General features: G+C 37.5%; 2 protein-coding genes across 3 annotated transcripts; both read left to right on the forward strand.

The window, feature by feature from the left end:
• The first annotated feature begins 3287 nt into the window (after positions 1–3287).
• LOC103945556 (ubiquitin carboxyl-terminal hydrolase 24) lies at positions 3288–7388 on the forward strand. 2 transcript variants are annotated; one of them, XM_048570277.1, is made up of 7 exons: positions 3288–3444; positions 3983–4642; positions 4846–5033; positions 5122–5399; positions 5931–6076; positions 6287–6463; positions 6819–7388. In XM_048570277.1, exons 1-7 carry the CDS (start codon positions 3430–3432, stop codon positions 7005–7007), a joined length of 1653 nt encoding a protein of 550 aa, XP_048426234.1. In that variant the 5' UTR covers positions 3288–3429; the 3' UTR covers positions 7008–7388. The 2 variants fall into 2 exon arrangements, with proteins under 2 accessions (XP_048426234.1, XP_009354416.2); XM_009356141.3 differs by having other exon boundaries at positions 5152–5399.
• Positions 7389–11513: 4125 nt separating this feature from the next.
• On the forward strand, positions 11514–15012 carry LOC103945555 (ubiquitin carboxyl-terminal hydrolase 24). The gene is made up of 6 exons (XM_009356138.3): positions 11514–12248; positions 12452–12639; positions 12758–13005; positions 13577–13722; positions 13933–14109; positions 14465–15012. The coding sequence occupies exons 1-6, from the start codon at positions 11688–11690 to the stop codon at positions 14651–14653; spliced, it is 1509 nt and encodes a 502-aa protein (XP_009354413.2). The 5' UTR covers positions 11514–11687; the 3' UTR covers positions 14654–15012.
• The last annotated feature ends 7302 nt before the right edge of the window (positions 15013–22314 follow it).

The following is a 22314-nucleotide window of genomic DNA, read 5'->3' on the forward strand; positions in this document are numbered from 1 at the left end:
TTTGAAGGTTAGAGATCCCTTGTTGCGCATTCACTTGCCTCCATGGCTAAGTGACTTAACCCCAACGATGCCGTGGACACCCTCCTGATGGAGTGACTTTGACATAATCAAAGATTAAGGACCTAACCACAAGACAACTGTGATGCCTCAGGTCAAAAGACTAATTTGCATTATCCCAACCATGAGTTCTCATGTGACATGAATATGAGAACTCTTCGTTGATCGTGTTCAGTGAACTCATTCTCTATTGAGCACCTACATGCTTGTCTTGGTGTCACTCACACCAATGACTCGAGACTAGTCACTCTCCCTGAGAGAAGACACAACACGTACTGATCTTAACGGACTGTCAATGCCCAATTGGCAATCCTATGATCAGGAACGTTTAGGATGTGTCTACGAAAGAATGGTCTCATGAATCTAACTTCTTTAGATCGTATTCTCCCAATCACATATTCCTTGGACTTATCGTTTAAGCATATAACATTTATATGAGACGGCTCAAACAATAATGTTTGCCCTTTACATTTAAACTACATTAGTTTAACTTTGTGAAATGTCCGTAAAGTATCATCATATGATTGGTTTTAGGGCACATTTCCAACAGTCAATCCTGTCCTAGATTGTTATAGGTAATTAGAACTCGTATGTGCTGCGCATATTGCCAGTCTTCACGTAATTGTAGTACTAGAGTGTATATTATTATTACACCCAGTCCTGTTCATGTCATAATATGTGACATCCAATATCGCCCAGGGAAGGAGTGATCTTTAAATGTATATTCCCATCCCTACCTAGCACGAGGCCTTTTGGGAGCTCACTGGCTTCGGGTTCCATGGGAACTCCGAAGTTAAGCGAGAAAGGGGCTAAAGCGGACAATATCGTGCTACAGTGGTGGAGCGGGCCCCGAAAGTGATCCGCCTCGGGGCGGGATGTGACAATTTGGAATCAAAGCCTAACCCTGGTCACGAGTGTGCCAACGAGGACGTCGGGCCCCTAAGGGGGGTGGATTGTGACATCCCACATTGTCTAGGGGAGTGATCCTTATATGTATATTCCCATCTCTACCTAGCACGAGGCCTTTTGGGAATTCATTGCTTCGGGTTCCGTAGGAACTTCGAAGTTAAGCGAGAAGGGGGCTAGAGCAATCCTATGATGGGTGACCCACTTGAAAGTTGCTCGTGAGTTCCCAAAAACAAAACCGTGAGGGAATGGTAAGCCCAAAGCGAACAATATCATGCTACGGTGGTGGAGCGGGCCCGGGAAGTGATCCGTCCCGGGCCAGGATATGTCAATTACGAGGCCTTTTGGGAGCTCACTGGCTTCGGGTTTCATGGGAACTCCGAAGTTAAGCGAGAAGGGGGTTAGATCAACTCCATGATGGGTGACCCACTGGGAAGTTGCTCGTGAGTTCCCAAAAAGTCTCGTGCTAGGTAAAGATGGGAATATACATATAAGGATCACTCCCCTGGGCGATGTGGGATGTCACATAATATCTTTGCATGAACTCGTGTGTCAGCATGTGTCGATGAGCACTCGATATGATATGTTTGCTTATGCGAGATTGTGTGATTACGGATGTCATGCGTCTACTTACGAAATATTGTGCCGTATTAAATTCTTGAGATATTGTAGGCTACGGTAAGTATTTTCTTACTATACGTTGTATATATATAGGGGTGCAACTAGGGTTGGGCCAATCAGAACTTGGTCATGTTCAACCCGATTTTAAACCCGAACAAGCGGATTTTTTTTAGTTATAACCCGTCCGAACCCAACTCAATTTCAACCTGTTCATTGATTGGGTTGAGTTGGGTTGATCATTTGCCCGTCCATCCCCAACTCAACCTAACCCAACTAACCAAACCCAATCTAAGTAGATTGTAACCCATATCAATTAATGCTCATACTACACCCAAGTGTGCCAAGTCCAAAAACCAACGCGCTTTCTAATAATTTTTTAATAAATTACCCTTTATAATTACCTAAGCTTTTAGGGAATAAGAGACTTTGATTTGTTAGCCCACATTCGTAGTCTCTAAATCCTAAAGCTTTATAGTAGATTGATTTATGAAATTAGAGTTAGCTAGCTTTGATGCTACTTGGCTTAATTTTTTTTAAGAATTCTTGGAAACTAAGTTGTTATAAGATTAAACTTGAAAAAGTTGGGCAATCCAAATCCAACCCAAGTAAACCCTAACCCAATTAAACCTGAGCCCAAATGAACCCGAATGAAACCCAACCCGAACCCGAGCCCGAATTGTAAAAGTTGAGTTAGGATTGGGTTGATCGTCCAACCTGCTCAACCCATCCGAGTTGCACCCCTATATGTATATTTTGGAAACTATACTTGTTTTACAGCGAGGGGTTATTATGTTTTCGAAAAGGTTTTTTTTACAAAGATTTATTTTAGACCCACTCATCCTTGTTTTTCACTCCTCCAGGTTTTAGTGTTGTACTTTTGTGTCGACGATGATTCTTGGCAAATCTTGGTATTGGAGATTATCTTTGATGGTATAATTCTTATCCTACTTTACTGTACTTTACTTATGCTCTGACATCATGTGTGAAATGAGTTCATTTCTGCTCACAAGCGCACTCTTATATTTAGGCACTTTTAGGTTTAAATTTATTCATATTTTTCACATTACTACACTTTATGGCTTCGTCACGATCTTGGTGTCGACCAACATAGCTTTATTTGGAGTCTAGATGGACATTCCGGATTATGATGTGTCATTTATTCACACTCTTATCCTTCTCTTACACGCCCTTATTAATTTATAATCAATAATTAAATTAAATAAAACAGCAAAAAATAAATAAACAAAAGTGAGCAAGTATGTAAAAAACTAAAAGCGGTGTATGAAAATCTTGATTTCCCTTCTAACAAAAGGCCTCATCAATAAAAATGTTTCTTATAAAATTAGGCACGAGCGGAAATAGGCAGCCTGCCGCCCATTCCTAATAAGTTCTGGAGAAAATTTTCAAAATATTAAAAATATAATTCGATACATTAAATATCATATTATAAATAATTATAATTTTTTTTAAAATATTAAATCCTTTGCTACTAAGTATCACAGCAACAAAAACAACGCTCCAATTCATCCTCTAAACCTAAGCATCTTTCTCTCTATCCCTTCCTCTCTGCAGTCGATGTTAGGGTTTGTTGAGCAGGTTCTTGAGGAGGGTTTCTTCGTTAAATGCTCTCTCCCTTCACCAATCTCCATTTCCCTCTCCTTTCATGTCTTCAGTCGACTTCCTTCTCTTCTCCTCTGCTCGTTCAGGGCCTCTCAAAACCCTAATTCTTGGTTCCGGTTCTGACGTTTTCGGCATACTTGTTCCTCGCTCTCAATCTTCTCGCACACAAAGTTCCTGCTTTTCTTTGGGTGTTTCTGGGGTTTCCAATTCGGTTATGCGCACGAAATGAGTGATTCTAAGGTGGGTTTTCTCTCTTTCACATTTGGCAAGTTTGTATTTTCGTTGTGATTTTCGTTCGAGGTGGATAATTTCGATGACTTTTTACTGGTTTTGCTTTTTACTGGTTTTGTGAAGTTTAGTAGTTAGGAAGATCGAAAATTTGGGTATTGTAGCTGTGAATTACTTCATGCTTTGATGGAACTTTTATTGGTATGGTTAGTTTGTTCATAAATGTGAACTTTTTGGGTGTTTTTTACCACCATTTTTTAAGTGTAATAAAGAAATGCATATGAATTTTGAGAATTTATTGTGATGGCAATGGTGACTCTATTTCGAAAAAAGCTGTTGTATCTCACTAGAATCTGAGTTTGATTTTGAGTAATAATGCAGAACTAAAGTTGTTTTGATCATTTCTGTGTTAGCATCTGGTAGCCCAACAGCTTGTACTGATTTACTGCTAGGTTAAAATGTGATTTTGAATACTAATGTTATCATTGGGGCGGATTTACTCTTTTATATGCTCTAAAACCTGCTGAATTTTGCTAGTCCTTGTTTGCAGTTACTAGTGTTTGGGTCATTCTCTGAAGACGAGACCAGGTCATTGCTGCTAAAGCAATCACCTGTCAAGGGCCTCAAGGCTGAGAACCCTGTGGAGAAGAATGTATTGCAGTTTGGGTCTATAAATTTTGTTACTGCAAAACCTTCGGTTCAATTTAATGGCGAATCAAGCGGACAGAAAAGTTCTTTGAAAGCGCCCACCAAACTTCAGCCGTTAATTTCAGTTAATAAGCAGGATGAAGTTAAGGCTGTAAAAGCAGTAGATGGTAATTTACCTGTATCGTCAGCAACTCCAGCAGAGAATGGATGTACTGATAATTATGTTAATTGTTCTGCCCATAGTAATGGTGTTAAAGAGGTGACAACTGATAATGTTAACTTAACCTCTTTGCCTTTATCCAAGGATGAAGGTGTTCTCTCCAATCAATTTTCAAGTCTGGAATTGCAGAATGGCAGTGTTGATGATTTGTCTGTTTCTAAGATTAAGGGGGAACTACAGAAGGCTTCAAATGCGCCTGTTACAGTTTCTAAAAGCTTATTGCCTCGTGGTCTAATCAATTCAGGAAATCTATGCTTTCTAAATGCAACCCTGCAGGCTCTTCTATCCTGCTCTCCTTTTGTTCAGCTTCTTCAGGAATTGAGAACTCTTGAAGTACCTAAGGTTCCTTCCTCATTTTTTAGATGATCTGTTTGTTCAATTATTTGCGTTTTTGGTCTGAGGAGAATTTCTATAACGCTGACAAAATTTATGTGCACTGAATAATATGGATCTCAGAAATGAGTAGCTACCTTGCCTAACCCTTGTTCCCTTTCTGGCTTATCACTTTGACTGATATGTTGGACATTTAAACTTGAGTTTGTTAGGTTGGCTATCCGACATTGAGTGCATTTGCAGAGTTCGTGTCTGAATTTGACATGCCTAGTGGTTCAAGTTCGAAGGACAAAGATACAAGTGTTCTCGAGACTGGTAGGCCTTTTAGCCCTGCCATGTTTGAAGGCGTTCTTAAAAATTTCACTCCAGATGTTCCGACTAGCATCTCCTGCAGGCCAAGGTTTTTGTCTGATCTTGGTCAATATTTTTGGCCTGGCATATGTTTCTATGTCCATTATGTATATATTCCGCTTTTGATTTGTTTGAAGTTTCCTTTTGAAACTGTTGGTGTTTTTTAGACAAGAGGATGCTCAGGAGTTCCTTAGCTTTATCATGGATCAGATGCATGATGAATTACTTAAGCTTGAAGGACAATCCCCAAGCATTAACGGGCGTAAATCATCTCTTATATCTTCAGCAGAAGATGATGAATGGGAGACAGTTGGCCCGAAGAATACATCTGCAGTAACCAGGACACAGAGTTTTGTTCCTTCAGAATTGAGTGATATTTTTGGAGGACAATCGAGAAGTGTGGTGAAGGCAAGAGGTGTGGCGATTGCGTTATTATTATTATTATTATTATTATCACCGTTTTAAGTTTATAAAGCTTTGCTGGAAGCTTTGTTAGATAATAGATATATCTTTGTGTTATTAAATTGTTTCCGTCCACACTTGCATTCTTAGGCTAAGAGTCCTTAAATTTTTCTTCATAATTCAAATAGGTAAACAATTACAGTTGATTAACATGTTTTTATTGTTTGAAAATTTAAACTTAAATACAGCTTGAACAGTATGTCTTTCTGATCCTCAAGATTTTTAACCATATTTCCTATGGGCTTGTGAACTGATCAACAGATTTATTTATCTAAGATGCATGAGTTTTAGCAGGAATTCATGGTTCTTTCTGTAGTTAAAAAGTTAGATGCAGTATTTGGCAGTCTAGATGATGTGTACGTCATTATTGGAAATGTGGTTAGCTGAGTTGAATCAATTGTATTTTGGTTCGCTCTGTAGTTTTTTGCCACTCACTGTTGATTCTATCTGGAGTTTATGTGTTCATTTGGTTTTTGTTGAGCAGGAAATAAAGCTTCCGCTACTGTTCAGCCATATTTATTGCTCCACCTTGATATTTACCCTGACGCTGTTTGTACCATTGAAGATGCACTTAAGTTGTATTCTGCACCAGAAACTCTTGAGGGGTATCGAACATCAGCAGCTGGGAAGGTATACTCTCATTTCAATTTTTTTTTAAATTTCTGATGTATACTTCTACCCAGTGTAAAATTGTTTGAATTTAAAGGTAATGTAAATGAGATGCTATATAAGTGCCACAGCCTAGGCTTTGTATCAGTATTAAGTATTAACCTTGAACATACATTGGTTTCATACAGTTAAAGTGTTGTTTTGACTTTGGTGTATATTAATGCTGTGCAGGCCGGTATTGTGACTGCAACCAAATCCATACAGATAAAGACACTTTCAAAGATAATGATATTGCACTTGAAGCGTTTTGGTTATGGAAGTCAAGGAAGCACTAAGCTGAATAAGCCTGTGCATTTTCCACTTGAATTGGTGTTGGGCCGTGAATTGCTTGTTTCTCCAAATACTGAGGTGATGCTCTATTATATCTAATCAAACTTTTTTTTGTAAACTTTTATCTGTGACCCTTATTTCTTCTTGATGAACGACCTGTCCGTAGCTGTCATAGTGTGTTTATTCTTTACTTCACCTTCTGGCATTTTATGATCAGAGTTGGGGCTTCAGAAATCAGTCACATCTGTAAGCAACTAAACATTATGATAACTCTAAACTTCACCCGAGGAAAAGAAGATAAGAAATACTGAATTTTCCCTATGGCCTAGTTGTAGCAAGTCTTGGTGTTTTCAATTGCGGATTGCAATGTCGTAGCCAGATTTCAAATATTACTTTTGGTGCTTATTTTTTGGCGTTTGCTCTGTTTATGTAGGGTCGAAAATACAAACTCGTTGCTACAATAACTCATCACGGGAGCGAGCCGTCAAAGGGGCATTATACAACTGATGCTCTCTATGCCAATGGTCAGTGGCTACGCTTTGATGATGCTTCGGTCACGGCAATTGGGACTGGTAAAGTATTGCATAACCAGGCATATGTCCTCATCTACAAACAAGTGTAAAACGACAGCTGGAACAAGTAAAATACTGCATGACCCGGCTTGTCTTCGCTTACAAGCAATTGTGGAAGAAGGTAAACATGGGGTACTTAGTTTATGAGGTGTCACCACTTCTATTGCCGAGGGGTCGATGTTTTAAACTTCGGTCAAGTTCCCATCTGATCACCAATGCAAGTGAAAATGGCTGTAATAATTCATTGAACTTGTCTGATTGCAGCAGTTTTCAGTTTTGTTGTGATGTAATATGTATATATATATAGAGAGAGAGAGAGAGAGAGAGAGAGAGAGAGAGAGAGAGAGAGGCCGCTGCCCCTAATTATATCAAGTGAATGTTTTGATATTAATTATCAATTATATCAAGTGAATGCTGCTTAACAGTGTTTAGTACTTAGTGCATAAGCATTCCTAAACAGGCCCTTAAACGTAAGCATTAAGCAAAAGGGCAATCTGGATGGCTGAAATTACTTGTTCAGAAAGCAATCAAACATTTCATGCAATGTTTTGGCATGTATTCTCAGTTCTAACATTCTCATTGTTAGGAAATCAGCAATGTTGTTGAATACTAGCACGTGACCAACATGTGATTCACTTTTGAGAGTAAAGTTGTGTCAGTGTTTGATAGTAAAGTGGATGAAATTTATTGAATCTAATTGTGAGGGATTAATTGGCTAATTTCAAATAGTTTATGGGTTAATTTTTCAAAAAATTAGTTCATGAGGTCAATTTTAAATGTGGTAATAGTTCATAGTGTCAAACAACAATTTACCTTGATTGAAGACGAATAAATTCTCTTTAACGTAGTGTCAAGAGCGTGTTGATAACGTGTTGTCACCTATATTTAATTGAGTGGTGCGACTAGAGGGAGGGAGAGATGGAGAATAGGCTTGAGGAATTCTATGTCTTATTCTTCGGTTCTTAGTGCCTTTATTTATAGTAATGGGGAGGAGAGAAACTTGTTTTACAAGTGATACAAAGTTTAATAAGAAAAATGCCACTGCAGTATTACGGTCTGGTGATATTCTTCTTCACTTTGAAGTGAGAGGTCTTAGGTTTGAATCTCATGATAACGAATTTGATACTAAATTAGGCTGCTCATTGTGTGACATAGCCGAATTCCCCCTCCCTTACTATAAAAATATAGATGTACTAAAAAAAAAAGTTTAATAAGAAAGAACTTCTAGATCCTGAAGGATTCTTAATATATCTCTACTTAGGATTTATCCAAACGCAATATGTATTAAAATGTATGTCACAACATTTTAGGTATTTGATAATTATTTTTTTTTTTTGCATTTTCAATAAAATGCGTTTATGAGCGTAAGTATTTAATACTAAAGTATTAAACGGGCCCTTAAACGTAAGCATGAAGCAACAAGGCAATCTGGATGGCTGTAATCCTTTATTAGGAAAGCAGTCAAATATGGATGGCTGTAATCCCTTATTAGGAAAGCAGTCAAATATTTTGTGCAATGCATTTTAAAACAAGCAAATCGAAATTCGAAAGCCAAATAAAATATTCAAATTCCAAAAGCAGAATTCATTTGAAAGGTGCTTCTGCCAAATGTGCCCAACCCAGCCAGCCAGTTGCTTTGTTTCAACTTGAGCGGTGGTTCCTTTACCCTAAAGGGTGCTTCTGCAGCTTCTGCAGCTATCAGTAAAAGGTGCTTCAGCTGCTTTGATTAGTTGATTTTTCCGCTAATAGTTGGAGGATGGTTGAAATCAGAAGAGATTTTTTAATGTGATCGATCACAGAATGATATAACGTGTCATTATATAAATGGTGGGATATGTGTATTAAAAAGTTAATAACTTAAAACATAAAATTTCCCACGACTTATATAAAAACACGTGTTGTATCCTCCTGTATTCCGGTCACAATGAAAAATTTCTTTCAAATTAGAGAGCAGTTTATAATTAATTAATCTAAAAGACAAAATTGAAGTGATCAAAACCTCCTTAATTGTTTGGGTGAACATAATAAAGCTCTACTTTAAAAAAGATGTTTGCCGCTATAGCTGGTAGTTTCCTTCCGCATAATTATCTTCACTTTAGGATTTTTTAATGTACTCAAAACTAAAAAGAATATTCCATGCAATAACATAAGTGAAGGAACATTAGAAAATTAATATTACCCTAAAGTGAGATATATCAATTTTGTTGTTTACTTATATATTATAAGATATGGTGTACCATCTTTTGATTCGAGTACACATAAAAAATTTCGTCCAAATGGTCGCTGTACTACTTTAGCAACGAACGAAGGCAACATATAATGTCGTAGTACTGTGGCAACGAAGGCAAGACATAATATGACGTGGTGTTTATGTTATGTACGTTTTGAGAGGCCTTTCCTAAGATCATCTCCAACTCTTGAGCTAAAACCTAAAAGTTTTAAACCAGAAATAACTTTTCTGCTTCAACCCTTGTGGCCTAAATTTTTTAGTCTGAGATTATTAAAGAATAAATTTAGGCTAATTTTTTCTTTTAAAGTAATTAAAAAAAAATTATGTACACTATCATAATTTAATTTTATGAACATTTTAACCTAAAAATATTTAAATTCTGATAAATATTGAAAAATTACTATTTTTTTTAATTATTTTAGCCATTGGATTTAAATTTGGGTTGTTAAATTTTTTTTTTTTTTTACCGTTAGATTTGATTATATTCGATCTTAGCTGTTGGATTCAATAAATTTTGGAGACATGCCCATGTGGGTGTGGTCCAGTAGATGATGCCTACACCATTTTCTGGGCTAAATTCTGGGGGGAATTTGGCTTTTGTTCAGCTTTTAACTTTTAGCTTACACATTTAGCATGAGTTGAGTTAGGTTTAGGAGGAGGGAATAAAACCTAAAAAATATCATTTAGCCCATGATTGAGTTTGGTGTAGGTGGTGGTTCAAGTTGAACCAAGAAATTTGGTGGTTCTGGCTCGACAAGCGGAGTAGCTGCTATTTAGATGAGCCCAAATAGTGTATGAAATTATAGAAGCATAAAAATTATGAAATCATAAAGGCATTCCTTTCATTATTAAAGCTTGAATTTTTAAATGTAATTCTTTTCTGCCCAAGCTTAACAATGATGACTAACGATGGTGTATGAAGCAGGAGAGGCTCTCTCTTACAACTAATACATAATTTTAATGGCATCACATGCCCAATAGATAGTTGATACATAGTGAATTGGTTACATATGAGCATCTCTCATTTAGTAGGGTAATTGGCTCGGATCTTGGGCACTGTCAGATCTAGGGTCCCCAAATCAATAAAACAGATGCTAGCTTTAATAAAAATGCACACGATAATATAATTTACATATCTATCCACTATTCGACAATGTCTACGAAGAAGAGTAACAAGTAGGAGATCAAATTCCATTGCATCAAGACATCGCCACTTTGTCGTTCTGTGCCAATAATATAGCATTGTGTGAGTTTTTTTTGACATGACATTGTATTATTGGCACGAAACGCCACAACAATAGTGTATCCATATTATAGAAGCCCTTCCCCATAAGTTGGGGTTGTCAAGTTTTGTGAAAAGCCATCAGAAAGTCATTCTTTGTGTCACTCAATTTCGTAATTAAACGTCTTTTAATTCATGCACCTTCAACAACATTCACTTCTTTTTGTTGGACAATAATTGCAATGCATTAATGTTTGCTTTAGAATAATTAATTAGATAAAGCATAGAACTATAGAAGATGTGATTAACAAAGAAATAGTCAAGTGGAAGACATGAAGAATCTACATAATGCAAATCTAGAAAAAAAGAACTCAAAAAAGATGATCATTTATGCAAGATATTGCCGGACAATGTAACATGTTACGTTCTTTTATATGATGTGCCACATGCACGATTGACAGTGCAACAAACAATTAGTAGCGTAGATAGGATTTCAAATAATGAGGTCATAATATCAACCAAAAAGTTTCACTGGGCCATTTTGTCGAGCAACTAGTAGGCACTTGCCAATTCCTGACAACATATGCTGAAAGTTTAGCCAACATATGTCGCCAACACCTATTATTTGTAGAGGCTTGTTGAGGGTGGATGCAAGATACTGTGAAGTAATGTTGAGGACTGTCAAGGTTTTTCAACTAAAGTATTTCATATAAGAAGAGAGAAAAGGAAGACAAACATGATAAAAGAAAATAGAAGAAGTAGGAGGAGGAGGTTGTAATTTAGTTTAGCTCAGCTATTTATAGGGGTCAAATACAACGTACAGACAAATATATATTGGATTTTTGGAGTTATTGAGGTCAAGGACAACCAATGACCCCATGCTGGATCTGCCATTGACTCCACTTATTAAGAGAAGAATATGTGTGAAGTTGGAAACGCCCCAAAAGTGAATATTTAGTGAAAGAATAGATTCTTTGGCTCTTACACTAAGCAAACTTTTTTATCTGGTGGGGTTTTGGGGGTTAAACATCAGCTTTTAGTATTCTATGTTGGTGATCTAGCCCTACCTGCCATATTCTCAGACTATCGTTGTCTCTCAAGATTCGTCTCATCGAATTCAGTCTGTCTTCCACATGATAGAAACTTTGGTAAACACGTGGCAAGTATTTATTGGACGAGTAATGCACTTCTTGAATGCGTGAAAAATATTTATTGAATCGTTAATGCTGCTAAGACTATATATGTCTTAGTTGTAAGAAAGTGTATCTCCTTCAGCAGATGAGTAGTATAAATTTTGTTACTCCAAAATCGTCGGTTCAATTTAATGGCGAATCAAGCGGACAAAAAAGTTCTTTGAAAGCGCCCACCAAACTTCAGCCGTTAAGTTCACTTAATAAGCAGGATGAAGTTAAGGCTGTAAAAGCAGTAGATGGTAATTTATCTGTATCGTCAGCAACTCCGGCAGAGAATGGATGCACTGATAATTATGTTAATTGTTCTGCCCATAGTAAAGGTGTGAAAGAGGTGACAACTAATAAAGTTAACTTAACCTCTTTGCCTTTATCCAAGGACGAAGGTGGTCTCTCCAATCAATTTTCAAGCCTGGAATTTCAGAATAGAGAGCAGAATGGCAGTGTTGATGATTTGTCTGTTTCTAAGATTAAGGGGGAACTACAGAAGGCTTCAAATGCGCCTGTTACAGTTTCTAAAAGCTTATTGCCTCGTGGTCTAATCAATTCAGGAAATCTATGCTTTCTAAATGCAACCCTGCAGGCTCTTCTATCCTGCTCTCCTTTTGTTCAGCTTCTGCAGGAATTGAGAACTCTTGAAGTACCTAAGGTTCCTTCCTCATTTTTTAGATGATCTGTTTGTTCAATTATTTGCGTTTTTGGTTTGAGGAGAATTTCTATAACGCTGACAAAATTTATGTGCACTGAATAATACGGATCTTAGAAATGAGTAGCTACCTTGCCTAACCCTTGTTCCCTTTCTGGCTTATCACTTTGACTGATATGTTGCACATTTAAACTTGAGTTTGTTAGGTTGGCTATCCGACATTGAGTGCATTTGCAGAGTTCGTATCTGAATTTGACATGCCTTGTGGTTCAAGTTCGAAGGACAGAGATACAAGTGTTATCAAGACTGGTAGGCCTTTTAGCCCTGCCATGTTTGAAGGCGTTCTTAAAAATTTCACTCCAGATGTTCCGACTAGCATCTCCGGCAGGCCAAGGTTTGTGTCTGATCTTAGTCAATATTTGCTGCCTGGCTTATGTTTCTGTGTCCATTATGTATATATTCCACTTTTGATTTGTTTTAAGTTTCCTTTTGAAACTGTTGGTGTTTTTCAGACAAGAGGATGCTCAGGAGTTCCTTAGCTTTATCATGGATCAGATGCATGATGAATTACTTAAGCTTGAAGGACAATCCCCAAGCATTAACGGGTGCAAATCATCTCTTATATCTTCAGCAGAAGATGATGAATGGGAGACAGTTGGCCCGAAGAATACATCTGCAGTAACCAGGACACAGAGTTTTGTTCCTTCAGAATTGAGTGATATTTTTGGAGGACAATTGAGAAGTGTGGTGAAGGCAAGAGGTGTGGCGATTGCGTTATTATTATTATCACCGTTTTTAAGATTAAAAGCTTTGCTGGAAGCTTTGTCAGATAATAGATATATCCTTGTGTTATTGAATTCTTTCTGTTCACACTTGCATTCTGAGGCTAAGAGTCCTTAAATTTTTCTTCATAATTCAAATAGGTAAACAATTACAGTTGATTAACACGTTTTTATTGTTTGAAAATTTAAACTAAAATACAGCTTGAACAGTATGTCTTTCTGATTCTCAAGATTTTTAACCATAATTCCTATGTGCTTATGAACTGATCAAAAAATTTATTTATCTAAGATGGATGAGTTTTAGCAGGAATTCGGGGTTCTTTCTGTAGTTAAAAAGTTAGATGCAGTATTTGGCAGTGTAGATGATGTATACAAGTGTAATGGAATTCATAATTGGAAATGTAGTTTAAAATGTTTCTGAGATCAGCGGCCAGCATTGGTTTGCTAGCTGAGTTGAATCAATTGTATTTTGGTTCGCTCTGCAGTTTTTTGCCACTCACTTTTGATTCTATCCGGAGTTTATGTGTTCATTTGGTTTTTGTTGAGCAGGAAATAAAGCTTCCGCTACTGTTCAGCCATATTTATTGCTCCACCTTGATATTTTCCCTGACGCTGTTCGTACCATTGAAGATGCACTTAAGTTGTATTCTGCACCAGAAACTCTTGAGGGGTATCGAACATCAGCAGCTGGGAAGGCATACTCTCATTTCGATTTTTTTTTAAATTTCTGATGTGTACTTCTACCCATTGTAAAATTGTTTGAATTTAAGGGTAATGCAAATGAGATGCTATATAAGTGCCACAGCCTAGGCTTTGTATCAGTATTAAGTATTAACCTTGAACATACTTTGGTTTCATACAGTTAAGGTCTTGTTTTGACTTTGGTGTATATTAATGCTTTTCAGGCCGGTATTGTGACTGCAAGCAAATCCATACAGATAAAGACACTTTCAAAGATAATGATATTGCACTTGATGCGTTTTGGTTATGGAAGTCAAGGAAGCACTAAGCTGCATAAGCCTGTGCATTTTCCACTTGAATTGGTGTTGGGCCGTGAATTGCTTGTTTCTCCAAATACTGAGGTGATGCTCTGTTATATCTAATCAAACTTTTTTTTGTAAACTTTTATCTGTGAACCTTATTTCTTCTTGACGAACGACCTGTCCGTAGCTGTCATAGTGTGTTTATTCTTTACTTCACCTTCGGGCCTTTTATGATCAGAGTTGGGGCTTCAGAAATCAGTCACATCTGTAAGCAACTAAACATTATGATAACTCTAAACCTCACCCGAGGAAAAGAAGATAAGAAATACCGAATTTTCCCTATGGCCTAGTTGTAGCAAGTCTTGGTGTTTTCAATTGCGGATTGCAATGTCGTAGCCAGATTTCAAATATTACTTTTGGTGCTTATTTTTTGTCTTTTGCTTTGTTTATGTAGGGTCGAAAATACAAGCTCGTTGCTACAATAACTCATCACGGGAGAGAGCCGTCAAAGGGGCATTATACAACTGATGCTCTCTATGCCAATGGTCAGTGGCTACGCTTTGATGATGCTTCGGTCACGGCAATTGGGACTGGTAAAGTATTGCATAACCAGGCATATGTCCTCATCTACAAACAAGTGTAAAACGACAGCTGGAACAAGTAAAATACTGCATGACCAGGCTTATGTCTTGGCTTACAAGCAATTGTGGAAGTAGGTAACCATGGAGTACTTGGTTTATGAGGTGTCACCACTTCTCTTGCCGAGGTGTCGATGTTTCAAACTTCGGTCAAGTTCCCATCCGATCACCAATGCTAGTGAAAATGGCTGTAATAATTCTGCAGCAGTTTTCAGTTTTGTTGTGATGTAATATATATATATATATATATAGAGAGAGAGAGAGAGAGAGAGAGAGAGAGAGGCCGCTGCCCCTAATTATATCAAGTGAACGTTTTGATATTAATTATCAATTATATCAAGTGAATGCTGCTTAACAGTGTTTAGTACTTAGTGCATAAGCATTCCTAAACAGGCCCTTAAACGTAAGCATTAAGCAAAAAGGCAATCTAGATGGCTGAAATTACTTGTTCAAAAAGCAATCAAACATTTCATGCAATGTTTATGCAAGTATTCTCACTTCTAACATTCTCATTGTTAGGAAAGTAGCAATGTTGTTGAATACTGGCACGTGATCAACACGTGATTCACTCTTAAGAGTACAGTTGTATTAGTGTTTGACCAACACTGTGGATGAAATGATCGAATCTAATCATGAGGGCTTAATTGGCTAATTTCAAATAGTTAATGGGTTAATTTTTCAAAAAAATTAATTGATGAGGTCAATTTTAAATGTGGTAATAGTTCATAGAGTCAAACAACAATTTACCCTGATTGAAGACGAATAAATTCTTTTTAGCGCAGCGTCAAGATTGTGTTGATAATGTGTTGCGGCCTATATTCAACTGAGAGGTGTGGTAGATGGAGGGAAAGATGGATAATAGGCTTGAGGAATCCTGTGTCTTATTCCTCAGTCCTTGTACCTTTACTTATAGTAATGAGAAGGAGAGAAACTAGTTCTACAAGTAATACAAAGTTTAATAAGAAGGATGTCACTCTGTACTACGGTCTGGTGGTATTCCTCTTCACTTGGAAGTGAGAGGTCTTAGGTTCGAATCTCGTGGATGACGAATTCAATACCAAATTAGGCTGCCCATTTTCTGGCTTAGCCGAACTCCCCCTCTCCTTAGTGTAAAAATATCGATGTACTAAAAAAAAGTTTAAAAGAAAGATCTTCTAGATCCCGAAGGATTCCTAATATATCTTTACTTAGGATTTACCCAAACGCAATATGTATTAGAATGTAGGGTAATTTTGTATAAAATCAATAAAAAGTTACAATATTGACAATAGATCAACAATATTTATGTTAATTATAAATAGGTCAATTATGTATTATGATACTTAAATGCATTTAAAAATAAACAATAATTACAAAATCTACCACTACAGCTGTCACCCACTTGAATTGACACACTCTTTCTCATATTTTTATATTTTGGAATAGGTTAAGACGAATTCAGACATTGCAATGCAGTGTCTATTTTCCTGATTCTGTTTTTCATATTTGGATTCAGACGCTGCATTGCAATGTCCATTTCCTAGTTCTGCTTTTTCCATCACTCATCGTGCGACTCTTGATTTTTACATTTGGATTCAGACATTGCAATTGTGGATACAAATTTCTTCCTCCTTGATCTTGAACAAAATTGCACCTACAAAACAAAAGTCAAGAGCCTTGCGCGCCCGCGAAGAAAGGGGGGGGGCTTTGGCCGAAGAACCTTCGATGCCAAAGTTAGAATTTAGAGAAAAAAGTGTTTGAGAGTTTTTGGGAGTTTTGCAAGAGTGTGGAACTAGTCTTTCAAAGAAAATGGAGTCCTATTTATAGAGCATGGCCGGGCCTTGGATGTTTTTTGGGGTGTAATGGTGATTAATTTGGTGATTAATGGATTAATTAGGAATTAATCCATTAATTAGCCTAATTAATTTAATTTATATGGAAGGTTTTGAAGATTATGGAATGATTTCCTTGTATAGGATATGGAGTAAGGATGGATGAGATAAATTTGAACTTGTTACCTATTTTGGGCATTCTTGACTCTCCACTGCTCACGTGTAGGAAACCCGGTGTGTCTCGAGGGTAATTTTGTTCACTTTACCTAAAAATCCACGTGTCGCCTCTTGATTATTTTTGGCTCCACAAATGCCCCAAAACCTGCATGACTACTCGTAGGAAAGAGCAGGAGGTGTAGAGATCTTCTTGCTCTAGGACTGGTTCCTATTTTGATGTAGATTCCCTCTTTAATATGAAATTAGATCCTTCTAGGAAAGGGAAAGCCTATTTAAGTCCACCTTAAGTGGGTCTTTAAATCAACTTTGGAGAGCAATTTATTTACCCTACAAGAAAGAGAAAGCTTAGAGGATATTTGTTCCCCCTCCTCTAGCAATCTTCTACATCTTACCCGTGCAAAATATCGTCTTTCGTTGATTGCTTCGTCTCTGCGCCGCACCGATGTAAAAAATTTAATTTTCCTTATCTTCTTCTTGGATAGTGCTGTCACGGTGCAGCCGTCAGGATAGTGCGGCACATTGGCTGGCAGGGGCTAGGAGTCGACTTGACCTGTGCCAATAAGGTGGTGTGGCAGGGGCCATTGGAATTTTCACTCATGAAGTTTTCTAAATTTCTAGCCATTGTATTTCTCTTTTTCGTTTTATCAAAGAATCTTTGCAAATAAAAAATTCTAATAATAAGAATGTACGAAAAATACAAATGGACTAGAAAATAAAGAAAAAAAACCATTTTATGCGAGAGTTTTCTACGAGTGTGAATTTCAACTCTCACTGAAAGCACCAATTTATGGATGCAAATTTCTTCCTCCTTGATTTTGGACAAAATTGCACCTACAAAACAAATAACACCTTAGGTCAAGGCCAAGAGCCTCACGCGCCCACGAAGAATGGTGGGGGGGCGCTTTGGCTGAAGAACCTCCAATGCCAAAGTTAGAATTTAGAGAGAAAAGTGTTTGAGAGTTTTTGGGAGTTTTGCAAAAGTGTGGAACTAGTCTTTCAAAGAAAATGGAGTCCTATTTATGGAGCATGGCCGGGCCTTGGATGTTTTTTGGGGTGTAATGGTGATTAATTTGGTGATTAATGGATTAATTAGGAATTAATCCATTAATTAGCCTTATTAATTTAATTTATATGGAAGGTTTTGAAAGTTATGGAATGATTTCCTTGTCGAGGATAAAGAGTAAGGATGGATGAGATAAATTTGAACTTGTTACCTATTTTGGGCACTCTTGACTCTCCACTGCTCGCGTGTAGGAAACCTGGTGTGTCTCGAGGGTAATTTTGTCCTCTTTACCTAAAAATCTATATGTCGCCTCTTAATTATTTTTGGCTCCACAACAATGAAATGTTCATTTCTTGGTTCATTTTTTACATTTGGATTCAGACACACTTCAATGCAGTGGCTATTTCTTGGATTTTTTATTTATTTATTTTTTTAAATTTGGATTCAAACACTGCAATGCAGTGTCGGTTTCATGGTTCTATTTATATATATATATATATATATTTTTTTTTTTTTTGACATTTTGATTCAGACACTACAATGTAGTGTTCATTTCTTGACTCTGTTTTTTTTTTTTTTTTTTTTTTGACATTTTTATTTAGACACTGCAATGCAATGCAATGTCCGTTTTCTGGTTCTGTTTTTTATGCATTATCTGATTTGGGCTTCAATTAAAACATGTTGAAAACCAATTTGTCTTTCGTTCTTCATCCCAAACCTCTAACCCAACAAAAAAAACCCAAAAAGTCAACTTGAACATTCCAAAAACAAGACCCAAATTTAAAATAAACTGATTTCATTTTTTCCATTCTTTCTCCTTCCTCCATCACTTGTCTCCGTGTGAATTCAATCAACAACATTCTCCCCTCTTGATCTCTCATTGTTATTATGAACTTGACTGACAACCTCTTGCCTAGCCAATGATAAATGAGATTAGCCATGGATTAATGAAATCAGTGGCAAATCAATGAGATATAACAGTTGAACGATAAATTTAGTGGCGGCGATGAGATTTTTGTGTCCACTGCTACAACCAAAGAGATTTTTATTGATGGCCTTTAAAGTACAGATTCATGGCTTGTATTGATTCATATATCAACGAGAGAGAGAGAGAGAGACATTTGGGTTATCTTCACGTACAAAAAAGAGAGAATTTTTTGGAGAGGTGATCATAAACCTTTATATGATTTAAATTGGGGCAAAAAAGTAATTTTAAAATTATTTATATGGGCTTGAAACCCATGTAACATTCCTCATTGACTTATGTCTAATTAACAAAAATATTTCATTGATTAAGTCCAAAATAAAAATTGACCATTGATATATGGTTCATTAGTAAAATTTTTATTGACCATTTACTAAGCAGTCAAATATGGATGGCTGTAATCCCTTATTAGGAAAGCAGTCAAATATTTTGTGCAATGCATTTTAAAACAAGCAAATCGAAATTCGAAAGCCAAATATTGACCATTTACTAATGCATTTTATTGACCAACCCAGCCAGCCAGTTGCGTTGTTCCTACTTGAGCAGTGGTTCCTGTGCTCTAAAAGGTGCTTCTGCTGCTTTGATTAGTTGATTTTTCCACTAATGGTTGTAGGATGGTCCAAATTAGAGAGCAGTTTATAATTAATTAATCTAAAAGACAAAACTGAAGTGATCAAAACATCACCTTAATGTTTGGGTGAACATAATAAAGCTCTACTTTAGAAAAGATGTTTGTCGCTTTAGTTGGTAGTTTCCTTCCGCACAATTATCTTAATACTCAGAACAAAAGGATATCACATGTTACAACATAAGCGAAAGAATATTAGGAAATTAATGTTACCCTAAAATGGGATATGTCAATTATGTTGTCTATTTATATATTATAACACTCGAAGTGCCACTTTTTGTTCTGAGTACACATAAAAAGATTTTGTCCAAATGGTTGATGTACAAGCGGAGTAGCCGCTATTGAGGCCGGTATTGTGACTGCGAGCAAATCCATAAAGATAAAGACACTTTCAAAGATAATGATATTGCACTTGATGCGCTTTGGTTATGGAAGTCAAGGAAGCACCACGCTGCATAAGCCTGTCCATTTTCCACTTGAATTGGTGTTGGGCCGTGAATTGCTTGTTTCTCCAAATACTGAGGTGATGCTCTGTTATATCTAATCAAACTTTTTTCTGTGACCCTTATTTCTTCGTGATGAACGACCTGTCCGTAGATGTCATAGTGTGTGTATTCTTACTTTCCTTACTTCACCTTCTGTCATTTTATGATCAGAGTTGGGGCTTCAGAAATCAGTCACATCTGTAAACAACTAAACATTATGATTACTCTAAACCTCACCCGAGGAAAAGAAGATAAGGAATAATGAATTTTCCCTATGGCCTAGTTGTGGCAAATCTTGATGTTTTCAATTGCGGTTTACGTTGGTGCTTATTTTTTGTCTTTTGCTTTGTTTATGTAGGGTCGAAAATACAAACTCGTTGCTACAATAACTCATCACGGGAGAGAGCGGTCAAAGGGGCATTATACAACTAATGCTCTCTATGCCAATGGTCAGTGGCTACGCTTTGATGATGCTTCGGTCACGGCAATTGGGACTGGTAAAGTATTGCATAACCAGGCATATGTCCTCATCTACAACCAAGTGTAAAACGACAGCTGGAACAAGTAAAATACTGCATGACCAGGTTTATGTCTTCGCTTACAAGCAATTGTGGAAGAAGGTAACCATGGAGTACTTAGGGGAGAGGAGGTGATGTGCCTTATATGTATATGCCCATCTCCCTATAGTAAGACGTGTTTTGGGTGGAAACCCAAGAACAAATCCGTGAGAGTGTGGCCCAAAGCGGACAATATCTTACTATGCGAACTGGGATGTGACAATTTAGTATCAGAGCCACTCCCCGGCAGGAAATGTGCTGATGAGGGCGTCGGGCCCCTAAGAGGGGTGGATTGTGAGATCCCACATTGCCCGGGGGAGAGGAGGTGATGTGTCTTATATGTACATGTCCACCTCCTTATAGTAAAACGCGTTTTGGGTGGAAACCCAAGAGCAAATTCATGAGGGCGTGGCCCAAAGTGGAAAATATCTTACTATGCGAACTATAATGTGACATATGAGGTGTCACCACATCTTGTCGAGGGGTCGATGTTATAAACTTCAGTCAAGTTCCCATCCAATCACCAGTGCAAGTGAAAATGGCTGTAACAATTCTTTGAACTTGTCTGATTGCAGCGATTTTCAGTTTTGTTGTGATGTAATATATTTATAGAGAGAAAGAGATAGAGAGGCCGCTGCCCTTAAGAGTAGTTCCAGGGAACCCTACCCTCAGGCAATACACTATGTTATCCACCAGTGAATAGTAACTGCCCTTAATGAACAGTAACCGCCTTTTGCATCTCTACAGTTGCACTTCAATAGTCCTGGCAATAGGCAATAAAATATTAGTAATTTTTTAATTTATAATTAATAGTATATTATTTAATTTGTATAAATTAATATTATATTATTAATTTATCTTTTCTAATCTCTTCCCGAAACTTCTACCATTTTTGTTTTCTTCTTCCTTCCCATTCTCTCACTCCTCTCTTCCTCATTGTTTTCCCTTTCCAAGGGCTCTCACCCACTTTTCTCTTCGAAAATTAAACAAATCAAACTCCAAAACCATGAAACCTTAATCTCTGGGACTAAAGGATCCTAGTTATACCGTTGCATGCGTCATCGGACCATCACAGTGTAAATCACCATTGAAGCCGAGTTGGAAGCAAGCGAGTTGCCGCGAAGAAGTGAAGGAAGCGAAGGAAAAGCCCGGGCGAACCTCAGCGTGAATAGCGAGGGTCTGATTGAAGATGCCAAGGGAATTATCCGCACCATCTCTCTCTCTCTCTCTCTCTCTCTCTCTCTCTCTCTCCCCCCTCTGTGAACTTGAAGAAATTGTATTGTTTATTTTTTGGGAAGAAAAGGAAAGAGAATCAAGAAATGGGAAGGCCTGGTAGTGTGGTGGAGTCATCGGCATCGGCGAGAAGCTTGCCCTCCGTATCCGGGATATCGACGTCAAGATCGACTTCCGCGAAGAGCTGTCCAGGCCCGTCCACCACATGGCTGACGTCGCCCAGACGTCAGTCTTGCGTCATATGCCCTTCGAGCTCTCTGGTTGGCAACTCCTGCCAGGCCTCTCCCTCGGGCCAGCTCGGGCTCCATCTCCAGCACACGCTGTACCAAGTTGCTCAAGCTTTCTCGCCCTATTTGAGAGCTAGTCCATTGGGCAATTGCTCATGGTGGAACTGCTCTAATTATATCAAGTGAATGTTTTGATATTAATTATCAATTATATCAAGCGAATGCTGCTTAACAGCGTTTATGAGCATGAGTAGTTATGTACTAAGCATTCCTAAACAGGCCCTAAAACGTAAGCATACAGCAAAAAGGCAATCTGGATGGCTGAAATTACTTGTTCGGAAAGCAATCAAACATTTTATGCAATGTTTTGGCATGTATTCGCACTTCTAACATTCTCCTTGTTAAGAAAGCAGTAAAACATTTTGTGCAATGTTGTTGAATACTGGCATGTGATTCATTCTTGAGAGTAAAGTTGTGTCAATGTTTGGCAGCAAAGTTGATGAAATTTATCGAATCTAACTTTGAAGGGTTAATTGGTTAAATTTCAAATAGTTCACGGG

The sequence above is a fragment of a genome, unplaced genomic scaffold (assembly GCF_019419815.1).
Source record: "Pyrus x bretschneideri cultivar Hongxiangsu unplaced genomic scaffold, Pyrus_bretschneideri_v1 Contig52, whole genome shotgun sequence".
Lineage (NCBI taxonomy): Eukaryota > Viridiplantae > Streptophyta > Magnoliopsida > Rosales > Rosaceae > Pyrus > Pyrus x bretschneideri.

Excerpts from the sequence above, each read along its gene's own strand:
- LOC103945556 (XM_048570277.1), top strand. Across the intron at positions 4,643-4,845 it reads GAACTCTTGAAGTACCTAAG|GTTGGCTATCCGACATTGAG; the intron begins GTTCCTTCCTCA and ends TGAGTTTGTTAG. Across the intron at positions 6,077-6,286 it reads GAACATCAGCAGCTGGGAAG|GCCGGTATTGTGACTGCAAC; the intron begins GTATACTCTCAT and ends AATGCTGTGCAG.
- LOC103945555 (XM_009356138.3), top strand. The coding sequence starts at position 11,688 with ATGAGTAGTATAAATTTTGTTACTCCAAAATCGTCGGTTCAATTTAAT. Across the intron at positions 12,249-12,451 it reads GAACTCTTGAAGTACCTAAG|GTTGGCTATCCGACATTGAG; the intron begins GTTCCTTCCTCA and ends TGAGTTTGTTAG. Across the intron at positions 13,723-13,932 it reads GAACATCAGCAGCTGGGAAG|GCCGGTATTGTGACTGCAAG; the intron begins GCATACTCTCAT and ends AATGCTTTTCAG.